This window comes from Protopterus annectens, chromosome 8.part0 (genome assembly GCF_019279795.1).
Source record: "Protopterus annectens isolate FY-2018-M chromosome 8.part0, PAN1.0, whole genome shotgun sequence".
NCBI classification, from domain to species: Eukaryota; Metazoa; Chordata; order Ceratodontiformes; family Protopteridae; genus Protopterus; species Protopterus annectens.
Genome location: NC_056741.1, coordinates 805,772,922 through 805,786,682, shown reverse-complemented (window position 1 = coordinate 805,786,682; position 13,761 = coordinate 805,772,922). Strand labels below are relative to the sequence as shown.

Sequence of the window (13,761 nt, the reverse complement as noted above, 5' to 3'; positions counted from 1 at the left end):
TATTATCAAAATTAAAATACACGTATTCTAAGATTTGTTTTAGTAATATGATTTACCACAATCACGGTTTTTGTGGCATTTAAAAAGAACGTTACACACAAATTTTGTTAAAGCATCACAGTTCAAATTTTAATTTTAACTTCTCAAAACATTTTCAACTAAAAATTTGGAATGTCACGTGAGTTAATATACTAACATTTTGCAACTAGTAGGCGTACCCCAAAAGTCATTTCTGTAACCAGAAGGCAGGTATTTAAAGTCAAAGGCGAGTGACGATTGGCCGAGGTCATTAGATCGACGTACACTAGATCTGTTAGCGCACAAATTGAGAGTGTTAGAACGCGCATATTTTAATAATTGGTTAAGGTGCAGTTGTGTATATGAGCTTACATATGATCATATGACAGTAGTGGCGGAAGAAGAGTGACTTGAGAGAAAGATGGCGGAGGTTTTGCAGTTGCTGCTGTTCGGGAGAGGTTGTCGTGGGCGAGTGCTGCTTTTGCCGTTTCTACTCACGTTATGGATGACACATTTGGGGTATTGCAGCGATCATATTCCTGTGCTTATGTGGTCTACAGAGGGGTGAGTTACGACGTACTGCTGAAATTGCTCTCGAATGCTACCGGAATCACTTCTGTCAAGATGTTCCTTCATTTCCCTGCATAGGCGACACCTGCCAGATCTGACACTTCAGTCATTGATGACATAATATTTTTTCGTGGTTGTTGTGGGCATATATCGTGTTTAATGCATGTAGCATGTTTATAGAAATCAGTTATATGTGACAGAAAAGGAGGGGTTAGGTGAAATTGAGTTATACATGCATTTACATTGGGAAATCGTGGGTGGTGTTCTTAAAAACGTTAGTTCATTCTTTGCATTCCCCTGACTCCTTTTTGTTTCCTTTATTCATTATTGAGGGTGTAGGTCGTTTCTTATTTTGTTCCTTGTTATCCCAATTTGGTCAGTGGTAATGTGTAGCTTGCACATGATTGAACAGTGACCAGAAAATTATAACATGTTCTAAACAACATCACAATTTCAGCAGTGTACTACGACTTTATTCATTTCGAGAGTTTTCTTATAGTAACATATTAATTCAACCTTTGCAGCTCTATCAGTTTTTAATTTAGACATGGTGATAATGAGAGCATTGAAAGGAAGGGGTGCCTCCCTTTCCAATCATTATTTTGAGTTGATTAAATTATCACTTTATAATGTTATTACTTTATAATGTATGATATAGGCACTCGTAGATTTGTATAAATGAAAACAAACCATGTTGATATAATTTTAGTTGCAAACATTATACATCATTGTATCCATTCATGGTCAGTCGAGCATTACGTAGCTCATTCAAATCCTGCCTTTTTTTAAACCTCATTTTCATGTATTGTTCCCACAATTTCCTTTTTTTCCCTATGTAATTTGCTCCTACCTTTTTCTAAAGATCCAATTTCCAGTTGTTTTATCTCTGTTACTCTCTATATTCACTATGTCTAGTGCAGTTGGTTTAGACTTTGATTTCCAATTTCTAGTAATTGTCTTTTTGGCTGCCACCATAATTGGACTCCGCAAGGCCTTATGTCTAGGCCATTCAGAATCATAGCACAAAAATTAATTTTCTTAGTCATACCAATTTGCTCACTCATTATTTCTGATAAAGTAGTCTGCAGGGAGTTTTTTAAAGTCTGCCAACTTGTTACACTCCCAGAAAAAATGTTCCCAGTTACTGCTTTCTTTCCCATTACACGTCCAATATTTGCTATCTACTTGGGGCATAAAAATACCTATGCAAACACTTTCAAGCAAAGATCCTAAATCTTCTAGACTCTGTTGTATATCTGGGAGACGTATGTATATCCCCCCATTGTTTTGTATGTGAATTGCTTCTCCAATTTTTCCTCCCAGTCCTTTCTAACCTTTTCTAATTCATTTTTATAATTATCATGCAGTACTTTATATGCTGTACTATTTATTCCTTTTTTTAACAGCAGTTTCTGTTCTAGATTCTACAAAAACGGTACTAGTCTTTTGCTTAGGATCTACATATTTCTTGCTGTTTGCTTATACTCTTATCAGTCCCTGATAGAGAAGGCAGTCTGTAGCCTGCAGTCCAAATAAATTCTTGGCCTCTTTACATTCTATTACCTTTCCTTGTCTAAATTTTCCCCAATAAATTCCAGCCTCCTCTTGCCTGTTATCTGTATCCCTAAATGCAGTCATCCCTATCGGCAGAATCTTCTTTCTCCATTTCACTTGTTGGCTTGGTTCTTAAAATGCTTTCTGCTACTTTATGAATGTAACATTCTGTATGGTTATTGTTATTCTCCTTAAAGATCTGTGTCCAAAATCCTAGTCTCCTTGTTTCTTGAACTTCCCCCTGTTTCATCATCCCTTTCCACTTTGAATTATAGGTTTCTGCTATCTCCCATCATTTTTAGTATTCTTATGAGCAGCCATGTTCAAGGATGCTTGTTTAAACAGATGCACCAGATCAGGTTGGATCAGAGAAAATATTTTCGTGTTTCACAGATAAGTTAGGTTAAAAGTTCATATCTTAACCCTTTGGGCTACATGTGTGTGTTTTCTGATCTGGCCATTCTGCACTTTCTTGGTATACAGTGTAACTGTTGCTTCAGTAGTTTTTGTACTAGTCAGATGTTAAAATAGTAAATGAAACTGAATGGAGCACAGCAACGGTTATCCCACTCCACAAAGGGGAAGCCACCATGGACCCTGGGAACTATCGCCCCATTAGCCTGACCTGCAAGGCTATGGAGCGTATCATCAAGGAACTTATAAACAATGACATTGGTAATCTCCAAACTCTGAACCCTACCCAGTTCTGGTTTGTAAAAGGCAGATCATGTTTCCTAAACCTGACTTCTTTGAGGCAGTCACCAAAGCTGTAGGTGAGGGTAAGGTGGTAAACACAAGCCTGTCTAGATCTCGCCAAGACTTTCAGCACCATCCCCCACTCTGGAATTATAGACAAACTCACTAAACTAGGTATAAATCCCTATGTCACAAGATGGGTTGCCAACTGCTCACTGACCGAACCCACACTGTGAAATTAGCAGACTCTAAATCCAACTTCAGACCAGTGACAAGTGGAGTATAACAGGGTTCAGTCCTAGGTCCTCTCCTGTTTGGTATCTACTTCTTTGAAGTACAGGCTAACACAGAAAGTCTTTGGCTAACAAAATTTGCAGATGACTGCAAACTAGGAGCCATAATCAAATCTCCTAACGATGTGGCTGTCCTACAAAAGGGCCTCACTGAGACGGATGACTGGTGTCAAAGCCATGGCCTCAAGCTCAATGCCAAAAAGCGCATGGTCATCCCTTTTTGGTAAAAACTCTGTACCCATGAACTACCACATAGGCAGTAGTCTACTTAACACCAAAAGTGTGATGAGACCTTTGGACACAGGTGGACAGTAGTCTGTCTTGATAATCACATCACCACAGTAGTCAGGAAATCCCTCTACGTGGCACACCTCATCACAAAAGGTTTCTCATCCAGGAAAAGAGGCCATTGTTCCTCTCTACTCGTCACTCATTAGACCCATTATAGAGTACAACGCCCCTTTTGGTATGTACCTCACAAGACATCTACAACATCTGGAAAGGCCACAGAAATACCTCACAAAGAGGATTACCTGCCTCAAACGGATCCCCTACTCGGACCATCTCAAAAAAACTCCAGCTTTACTCTTGTCACATATCGCCTACTCAGAGGCGATCTCTGCCTAACATACAAAGCTATGTCAAACCCAGAGCTGTTGGACATGCTCCACGTAAAGAAATCCCAATCCCTCCAAGCTACATGCTCTAGGGAGCTAAACCTTGTCACCACAGTAAACAGAACATGCTGGAGTGATAGACTCCTGTCTCAGAGACTTCCCATACTCTGGAACAAACTACCTATCTATATCAAACAAACCCCCTCATTAGCATTCTTCAAGAAAAATCTTGATGATTGGATGGGAGATAGGAAATTCATCCCGGGGATCACTTCTGTGGCTCTGCTTGACAGGGGCACAGGAAAATAATTTTCTTGGTGGCAAAAGCCAGGGTACCATTTGGCTAGAGAGTTCAGATAGGTTTACACATATTCCTATGGGTCTGTATATTTTACAGCCAAATGTTATATTGTATATTTTTGTGTTTAAAGGGATATATTGACTAGAATTGTATGATCTGTCATATTCTGTTTGTATGAGAAGTAACCTTTCTGTCACAGACAGGTGGATTTGGTAGATAGGGTTCCCATTTTCCATTCTGTGCATGTATGCTCAGCAATATCCCTCGAAATGTTTCATATTTTCGGAAGTGTTGTGTTAAATGTGTTCAACAGGTCTTAATATTGAAGACCTCTTTCTGACTTTTTGTATGTAACAAACAGCTGCTCTCTCTGTTGCTGCTGGGTTACCAATGATTTAAAATGTGGTATGATTAGTGTAAATTGGTTTGTCACTACTAAATTCTGAAATTGCAAAGTTTTAGCTTTTTGTTGGTTGTAAATGTGTAAATAAAGTTTTTAAGTAATAGTTCAATCACTTTTTCAGTACATTCTTTCTTCAAAGTTGTTAATTTTAAAAAGATGGTGAAGGCTTCCCTAAAATTTCTGTACTTTACTCATGTTGTTGCATGATAAAATACACACACATGGATTCCAGTCATACATTCAACTAGCCAGTAAGAGCAACAACTGCAGCTTTAACTGGTGCATCCTTGATGTAATTTTAATACTGCATTTACAACTCACTTTAGGAATTCAACATTACAGTAATAAAAAAAAAAAAGCAACAGTAGTTAGACTTCTCGTTCACTTGTCATCATTAGGTCTCTCACAGCCCACCCTTCTGTAGTTTAGAAGCTACCTGTCCAACAGGTATCTTGTCAGTGAAATGGCACTCTACCCTCTCTACATATCTCCTGGTAACCACCGATGTACCACAAAGCTCTGTTCTTGGTCCCCTCCTCTTTAACATTTTCACCAGCAGCAAACACACAACAGGCCTTGCTAATACAGCACATTGATGACCCCACACACACTTGGCAACGTGGCACATCTCCAAAAAGTTACTCGGAGAAGCTTTAACAGCAACTGAAACATGGCTTTGTAACTCGCAGCTCATCCTCATCCCTAAAATAAAAACTACTACTTTTCCCCCCAAAATCCCTCTTCCATGAAATAACCTCTTTTATAATACAACCATTGACGTCACTTCTCATAGCAAATTGTTAGGAACGATAGTGGATGATCTTAAATTCGATCAACATGTACAAAATTGCGTAAGAAAAACTCAAACTAGGGAAGCTTTATAGAGACAAAATTTTTCTCGCCGATTCAACTAAAGCTGCAATTGACACAACTTATCTCCTCCCACACTTGTTTATGGCACTACTGTCCTTACCTAACCTTCAGGCGTCACAAAAATCAAAACTTGAATACTGCTGTAACAAAGCTGCTAAATTTGAAGCCAGTACCCCTTTCAGAGCACACCACTGTATAGCACTAAAAAGCCTAAACTGGTTAGAACTACCCCATCAACTAACATATATACACATAATCTTACCATCTATAAAATTATCCAGAATCCATCTGCTTGTACAAGCACTAAATAACATTCTACACAACCATGTTCCTAGTCTATTATTATGATCCAAAGACCAAAAACTCCTGTGTGTCCAGCAAGATATCAGATCTGCTGGGCATTGTCTATACTCATGCGGTGTTGCTAAGGGCCAAGGCCTGGAATTCCTAATCTCTCTCCATCAGATCGTTGCTGTCCCTCCCATCCTTCAAAAAAAAAATCCCATCCAAAAGCTGTCTCTGTTCTTGCTTAACACCAAGATAATAAACTGTCACTTAAGACTGTAAAGTTTTTGTTAAAATGTTTTGCAATACTGTGGAGCTTTTCTTCCCGAGTCTCCTCTGAGAATTGGCTCCTATCCAGTCAGACTTTCCCAGTAATCGGATATCAGTAGATAAATATGATTGCAATATAAATTAGGATGTGCTTAGAGGGACTGCCTATATGATGTTACTATTGAATTTGCCTTCATGTTCTGCAGCAGGAAAGTAAATGGTGACATTTTATTGTTACAAAGAATTAAGGTACAATCTCAAGCATTTGTGCTCCTTAAAAGGAGACTCCAATATGTTCATTACAAGTTAAGACATCCATCATACCATCTGTTCCCAGCTTAGAAAGACAGCTTTGCCTTTACTGTTTGCTGGGTACCTGTCTCTCCTTTCCAGCTCCCTCTAGTCTTTTGTTCTACCACTTGGTAATTAACCAACTATTAAAAACCTTTCATAAGAGTTTTTTGAAAGATTATTATTGTCATTCTTTTAGGTTTATATTTTCAGTAGTAAAGTATATGTATAAATGCTATTCTGAGATGAGTAACTAACATGTTGTTATAACAATTCACCAATTTAAATGCCCTGCAGAGCAGTCCATTACATCTTAATGCTTTATGGTAGTAGTACCTTAAGTATCAAGTCTTCTCTGTAGAAAAATGCTTACACTAAATTTTCAGGATCTTCATAAAAGCATATCTTCTCCTTTTTTATCTGTCATCTTACCACTGTTGCATCAGCGTGTCAGATCGTACATACTACTTCCTTCGTAGTAGAGTATTGTAAACTCATTGTAATTTAACTTTCCAGTGCTCTAACCATTAATTTCCTTATGTACATCTAGAAGTTATCCTCCAACAACTCCTACCGAAACAGTAAAATATTTGTGTCTGTAATACCTGCCTTTTATACAGAAATACCAAGTGGTTACTTAGGCCTACATTATGTATGTATATGTGTAATGTGAAAGTACAGAAGATTCACAAGTATATGAGATTGTAAGGTCAAAACAATGAAATTTGACATTGTTGAAACCTGAAACCACAAACTGTGCACATGTCAGCAGTATGTGATTCTCAATGGAGATCGCTGTGTATTCAAGAAAACCAGCTACTCCATTTAAACAAATTTAACAAAAACATTTTACGTTTTAATGTTTTTGCGGGGAGGGGGCTGCACCCCACACCCCCCTTCGTAAATTATACATACCAACACTGTCCTCACTGTACCGTGATCTGCATTAAGCATTACAAAACTTGCATTTCAGTATTTAAATAGAGCACTTGGTTTCTGACTGTGTACTGCAGTCTCCATGCAAAATCTCGTAATGCTGTTTGACATGCACAGTTGATGGTTCATGGTTTCATGTTATGGCAGTGCCAAATTTTGTTTTGAACTTCTGATCTTTCATCTCATTGTGAATTTTGGTCTTCTGTACTTTCGATTAATGTAATGGGGATCCATTTTATATTTTTAATCGTAAGTATAGAAACACAGGATAAATGCAGGCATTTAGAAAATTAATACCATGTCTACAAAATCAGCACGATTGCCAGAAAAAAAAATGTACCTGTAAATTCAGACATAGTGTTATATATATATATATATATATATATATATATATATATGTGTGTGTGTATGTGTATGTATGTGTGTATATATATATATATATATATATATATATATATATATATATATATATATATATATATATATATGTATATAATGTGTGTGTATATATATATATATATATATATATATATATATATATATATATATATATATATATATATATATATATATATATATATACACACACACACAACACCCCCCCCCCTCATACTGGTTGTAATGCATGCTGTTAACTCATTAACTTGCATAACCACATATTGATGATTTGCATCACTTTTGTAATGTTTGGCTGTGACCAGAAGCATGGAAACTCTAGGTAATTAATTGTGAGCTGTATTACTCGGACCCTTTCTGACTTCAGTGTAAGCCAGACATATTGTACTAGAGTTTCATTTCCCCCTCTCAGTACCATTAGTGCTAACTAGCTTTTGCTCTAATTACTCTGTCATCTACTCCAATTGGTTTAGCCCACCTGCATCTCTGTTACAGACTAATCCTACAGATTACCAACTGTCATGTCAGCCCCTGTGTTCTTATTAGTGCAGTGTTTTTTGAGGGACCCATTTGGTTGCCAAATCACTCCAGTAATGTTCACTAGAATTCATCTTTCTTTTTTGGGGAAACCAACACTGTAGCCATGCAAACGTGCCAGTTATATGCACCATGTGCATTTTTCTGTGAATCCTATCACTCTGTTCTCCTGTGTTGGAAAGCGTCATAGAGAAATATCTCAGAATATCACATGACCAGTCAACATCACAGTTAACAGTAAACCTCCTTCTTGTTCCTCACTACTCATAGTAGCTTCTTTCTCATTCTCTCAGTACACACCCCAACTCCAACTGTTTGTAATCAGTTTTGGCAGTTACAGTATAAATTTTCAGTGTAATCCAGTTAAGTAATTCCCTCTTGCCTCCCCATTGCAACTGAACTAATACCACATTTTGCAGGCCCTCTCTATTCAATCCGCTAAAATCTGTAATAACACTGCAAATTATTCTGTAAACTTTATGAAGGAATAATCTTCATAGCAGTACAATACCTGGATGTAAGAAGGTCTGCTTTTATTTGGTAATTCATCATTAACAACGTATTTCCAAGCATGGTAGCAAGCAGTTTGGCACCATAGAAGATGATAAACTGATGCCAAAAATATTACCCAGCAAGTATGTATTATATAGTAGAATGCAGTTCATTTTCGAGTGGCATAGAAATATAGTTTTTTGCTGAGCTGTAGTAGTAAGCCAGCAAATGTCATGCATATTCCTACAGAAGAAAGCTTGCAACTGATTATAATTTCTCACATTTAATTTGACTTGAACTTCAGGAGTCGTACTTGCTCTTCCTACGGCCATATGTAAAGTGTATTATTGAGAGTCCTTGTAATCTTCAGTGATTATTGTTTTACTTTGCAGCAGATTGGAATAAACAGTTAGTTAAAGAAAAAAAGTGAAAAATAGTCTGGCATTCAGAATTAACTAAGCAGTCCCAGAAGGCATCTTCACTATCAGTTCTTCAGTGACTCTTGCTTTTTGATCTGTCCAAATTTAAGGAAGCATGTTCTTTAAAGTTCCTTGCATACTGTGAGTGTTTATATGTTGATCTTTTATTTGATCTCGAAATCTGCATTAAATGGGTCTGAAGAAGCAAGAGTTATTTCCAACTATGTCCTGAAATTTATAAATTCTGTGCAGCAATATCTTTGGGCAGTTGGTTGGAGCTCATGTCATCAACAGCAAATTTACTTTTTGTTTGCCCCGAAAACATGATTGGAAACAATAGCAGATTGTGTACCTTGGGCTTTGGGGATGCTTTCTACCACTGGGTCCCCTACATACTTTTTTGGACAATGCATAAATGGTTGTGTTTACCTTCCTTATTGTTGTGAATGTATACTTACAAACTAGATTGAATTTTGTTTAGTAAAACAAAATGTGTGGTTTAATTTGTATTCTTGAATGTTTTCCCAGCACAAGGTGAAATGAACTTTACTAACTAGTCACATCATGGTTCATTTTGGAACCCTATAACTATAAGACCACTCAGACTGCTCTCATTGTAATCTACCAATGTTCCTTCTCCTCAGTTACAGCTGTGTTATTGACCATGCCCACCTCAGATGTCTGAAGTTTAAAAATGGCCACAGTAAATTCCAGCTTGCTTTACACAAATGCACAAGTCTTGCAAAGACTGATCAGTGATTGTAACTTTATCATTTTAGCAGGCTCAGTCATTTTCACCCAAGTACAACCCCTATGGCCAGCAAATTTTGCATCATTGTTGACTGTGTACATCTCATATATATAATTGTGGGAAAAAATAACAACAATAATAATGGCCAAAGTTACATATTTCACGTTGCGTTTGTGCAAACTCAGAGTATTCTGGCTTACGTCGCAGAAATGCACACTGGTCCTTCAAAGCCAGATTAAAGACTTTTAAGAGCAGATGACAGTAATAAGATTTTTTACCCCCAGCAGTGGTTATAGCCACATGTTGACAGTGTACACCTCCTTGAGACATAAATTACATGCATTTATTGGTAGCCTCGGATGAACTATATATGAAATTCACTAGCATCACACCATAAGAGCCAGTTACATGTACCATGGTTTAAAGAGGAGAGTACTCATGATGAGGACATAATAAATGTGAGCCACCTGATAACATGTGCTAAGCCAGTAGACAGTCTCTTCAAAAATAAGTCCTCTGAATAATTCTGTACTGAAGAAAATTTTACAGATGCAGTTGTTGGTAGCACAGAATGCAATGCAAAGCTGTAATGCAAAGCTGTCTTATCAGCCAGCTGTTACAGTTGAAGAATAAATGGCTTGTGCTGCATTAAAATGATGTGCTACTGTTACTGTAGTTCAGCTATGTTTAAGGAGAAGTATGGCAATGGCCACAGAGCAACAAATATTTAATTTATTGCAGTAATCTTTTTTAAGTCTGATGTATATTACTGTGAAGCTGTCTCCTGTATATCAACAATAATGGCATATAATGGATACTGAAAGTCGGGCAGTTCTGAACATCACTTCAAGTAGTACAAGCTGTACTGGACTGTACTACCCCTTTGTAGTAGCTAGAGGCTGTGTTGAAGGTACTGCAAGCATATATCCCTAAAATGGAGCATGTTTAGGCTGTGTTGTACAATGCAGGCTTCTCCGTGAATGTGTTCATTCTTCATTGTAGTGAGTAAAGAAAATTTGAAGTCAGAGTATAGGTAAAGAGAGAGAAATAGTGGGTATTGAACAAAAGACTAGCACTGGTAGAGTTTTTAGTAGAATCTAGAACAGAAATTGCCATTAAAAAAGAATAATTAGAGCATATAAATGGGGCGGCCACTGTGGTGCAGCAAGACGTTCTCCGGTTCGATCATCTGCTGGGGTGCCTTCTGTGTGGAGTCTGCATGTCCTCCCTGTGGTCACGTGGGTTTCCTCCGGGTTCGCCGGTTTCCTTCCATATCCCAAAGACATGCTATAGGTTGATTGGACACTCTAAATTGGCCCTAGGTGTGTGTGTGTGCCTTCTGTGGAAGGTTGGGCGCCGGGCTGGTAACTCGACACACAAAAACTCCACTGCCAATCATGAGCGGACAGGTGATCCGCTGTGGCGACCTCTAACTGGGATAAGCCGAAAGAAGAAGTAGTAGTAGTAGAGCATATAAATATTGCATGATAACTGAAGATTGGGAAGCGAGATTGGATAAGCGGTTCACAAAGAAACATTGAGGTTATGATGATATATGTATCCCAAATATGCAACAAAAATATGTTTAGCGGCTATGAGCATTTCAGTGAAGTTGAAATGTTCGACATTTGGCTTCACTGATATGCTCAGTTTGGCAGTTACTAAGTTCGGTGTTGTGATTTCCAAACATTTTCTTCGGATCTATGCACTTTTGGCCACAGTACTGTCGAACATGTGATAGTAAACCATATATTTTATATCCCAAGTAGACTCCAGAGAATTTTTCCTCAAGTAGACCGCAAATGTTGGAGTTATGATGGGGAAGAAAGAGGTACTTGGGAACATATTTTCTGGGAGTGCATGGGTTGATAGACTGTAGGGATTCCCTGGGGGATGCACTGGCTTGAGATGCTGGGTGGGATGAGTGAGATGATTTTTCTGAGCTATGATACATATTTTCTGGGAGTGCATGGGTTGATAGACTGTAGGGATTCCCTGGGGGATGCACTGGCTTGAGATGCTGGGTGGGATGAGTGAGATGATTTTTCTGAGCTATGATACAGACATGGAATTGCCTAGACTTGGTAAGGTCTTGCTGTGTCTAATCATAATGGCTGCCAAAAAAGCAATTACTAGAAAATGGAAATCAAAATCTAAACCAACTATATTAGAAGTAGTGAATATAGTAATAGAGATGAAACAGGAATTGAGATCTTTAGAAAAGGATAGGAGCAAACTACATAGGAAAAATGGGAATGGTGGAAACCATATATACAGGGGAGGAATGAGGTTTAAAAGAAGGCAGAATTTAAATGACCTATGTAATGTTTGACTGAAAATGATTGGGTACATTATAAGTGATGTATAATGTTTGCAACTGGGATTGTGTCCTTTATGGTTTGTGATGTAAAATGCTTGCAACTAGGATCGTCTGTATGGTTCATATTTTCATTTATATAAAGGTATGATTGCTTATGTTGTAAGTGATGCTTTTAATAAAGATGTTTCTTTAAAAAGAAAAGGGTCAGTAATTGAATAATTAATGTAATGTTGCTTGGGGTTATTTTTGTTTACCGGGGAAGTCTTGACTGGGCTGGATTGCCCATTTTCAGCAGGGGCCCGGGGAGAAAAGCTTTTGTTTACCGGGGAAGTCTTGACTGGGCTGGATTGCCCATTTTCAGCAGGGGCCCGGGGAGAAAAGCTCCACATAAATCTCATGCAGACAAATAGCACATACAAAGTTAAGAGACAGCAAAGTTATACAGATCGTGGCATTATCATTGTATCTAGAAAAATTGCCACAGCATTTTTTGTCAATTAACATTTGGAAGAGTTACAATTATTTTTTCATAGGTCAAATTGCAATTAGTTTTCAAAGATTCTGTTTACTGCAGAGATGAAGTTGATTGCGCAGTGGTGTGGGAGTATATGAGGAGGAGAAGTAGATTCAGCCTGATGAGGAGGGAGAACATATAGAGTTGGGCTGGATGTGTTTAGTATGTACTGAGGGGTAGATTTCCATATTTTGGCAATGTTATTTGAATATAGGGAGTTGCCAAAGCTGCTGTTGGCTTTTGTAACTGTTAGCAGTAGTTTCCGATCATCTTGGGGCCGTGTTGTTCTGGTGAACTTTAACTACTTTCTGCAAGGCTGGGCATTTGTCAGGGAGGTGAACTATGTTGTGGGTTAGCAAAAGTTGATTTAAGGTTAGGAAGTTCTAGCCATTTTTGAGTTCAGAGCAATACGATGATGGGTTCTGTAGTTGGTTTTCGTAATGTTTGTGAGAATGGGAGAGGCGTAGAACAAGGTGGATAGAAGGTGGGCTCTGGCAGTTGCTTGCCTGGAGGAGGTGGTTAAGGAAGGCTTTATTCTATAGAGAGAACCTTTAAATTGATGTGGGTCTTTTTGATGGTATGTGATGTATATTTGTTGAATTTTAACTTGTCTGTGATTACACCTTAGTTTTAGGGATGAGTTCATTTAGGGTGTGATTGGCTGAGGTGATTCTAAAGTCTTGGTTGAAGGAGTTTGATTTGTGGTAGTTATGAAATAGCATTAGTTTGGTTTTGTTGGGGTTTAGGATGAGCTGGTGTCTGTCTAGGAAGGATTCAATGGCTGTAAAGGATTTTTGGGGAACTTTTTGTAATTGAGGTAGGGTGAGTGTAGTGCAGACAGTGGAGTCATCTGCATGCTGTATAATGGTAGCATGGTTAGTTGCGGTGTAAAAATTGAGAAGAGTAGAGGTCCAAGTATTGAACCTTGGGGCACACCTATTGTTATGGGAAGCAGAGAGGAGAGGTCATCATGCCGTTTGACAGCTTGATGGTGGTCAGAGGTAATTTTGGAACCAGGCGAGGGTATTTTTAGATATGTCAAGGGATGCCAATTCAGATATAAGCTGCTTATTGGACACTGTTACATACCTTTTGATATACATCTAGAAATATCGAGGCAACTGTTTGGTTGTTCTTTTTTTAGTTGGTTAACAGTGGTGGTGAATTTGAGCAGAGCAGTGGTGGTACTATGGCCTTGTGGAAATCAGTGTTGTGCATTGGCAAG

The 13,761-nt window shown here is 38.1% G+C and overlaps 1 protein-coding gene across 1 annotated transcript in view; it reads left to right on the top strand.

Annotated features, from left to right (window-relative positions):
• Window positions 1-318: 318 nt before the first annotated feature.
• Window positions 319-13,761, top strand: part of ATP6AP1 (ATPase H+ transporting accessory protein 1) — a gene marked incomplete in the record, with an annotated part of 333,375 nt that continues 319,932 nt past the window's right edge. Inside the window, 1 exon segment of the mRNA XM_044080269.1 lies at window positions 319-582. Coding sequence (XP_043936204.1) covers window positions 440-582 — 143 coding nt within the window.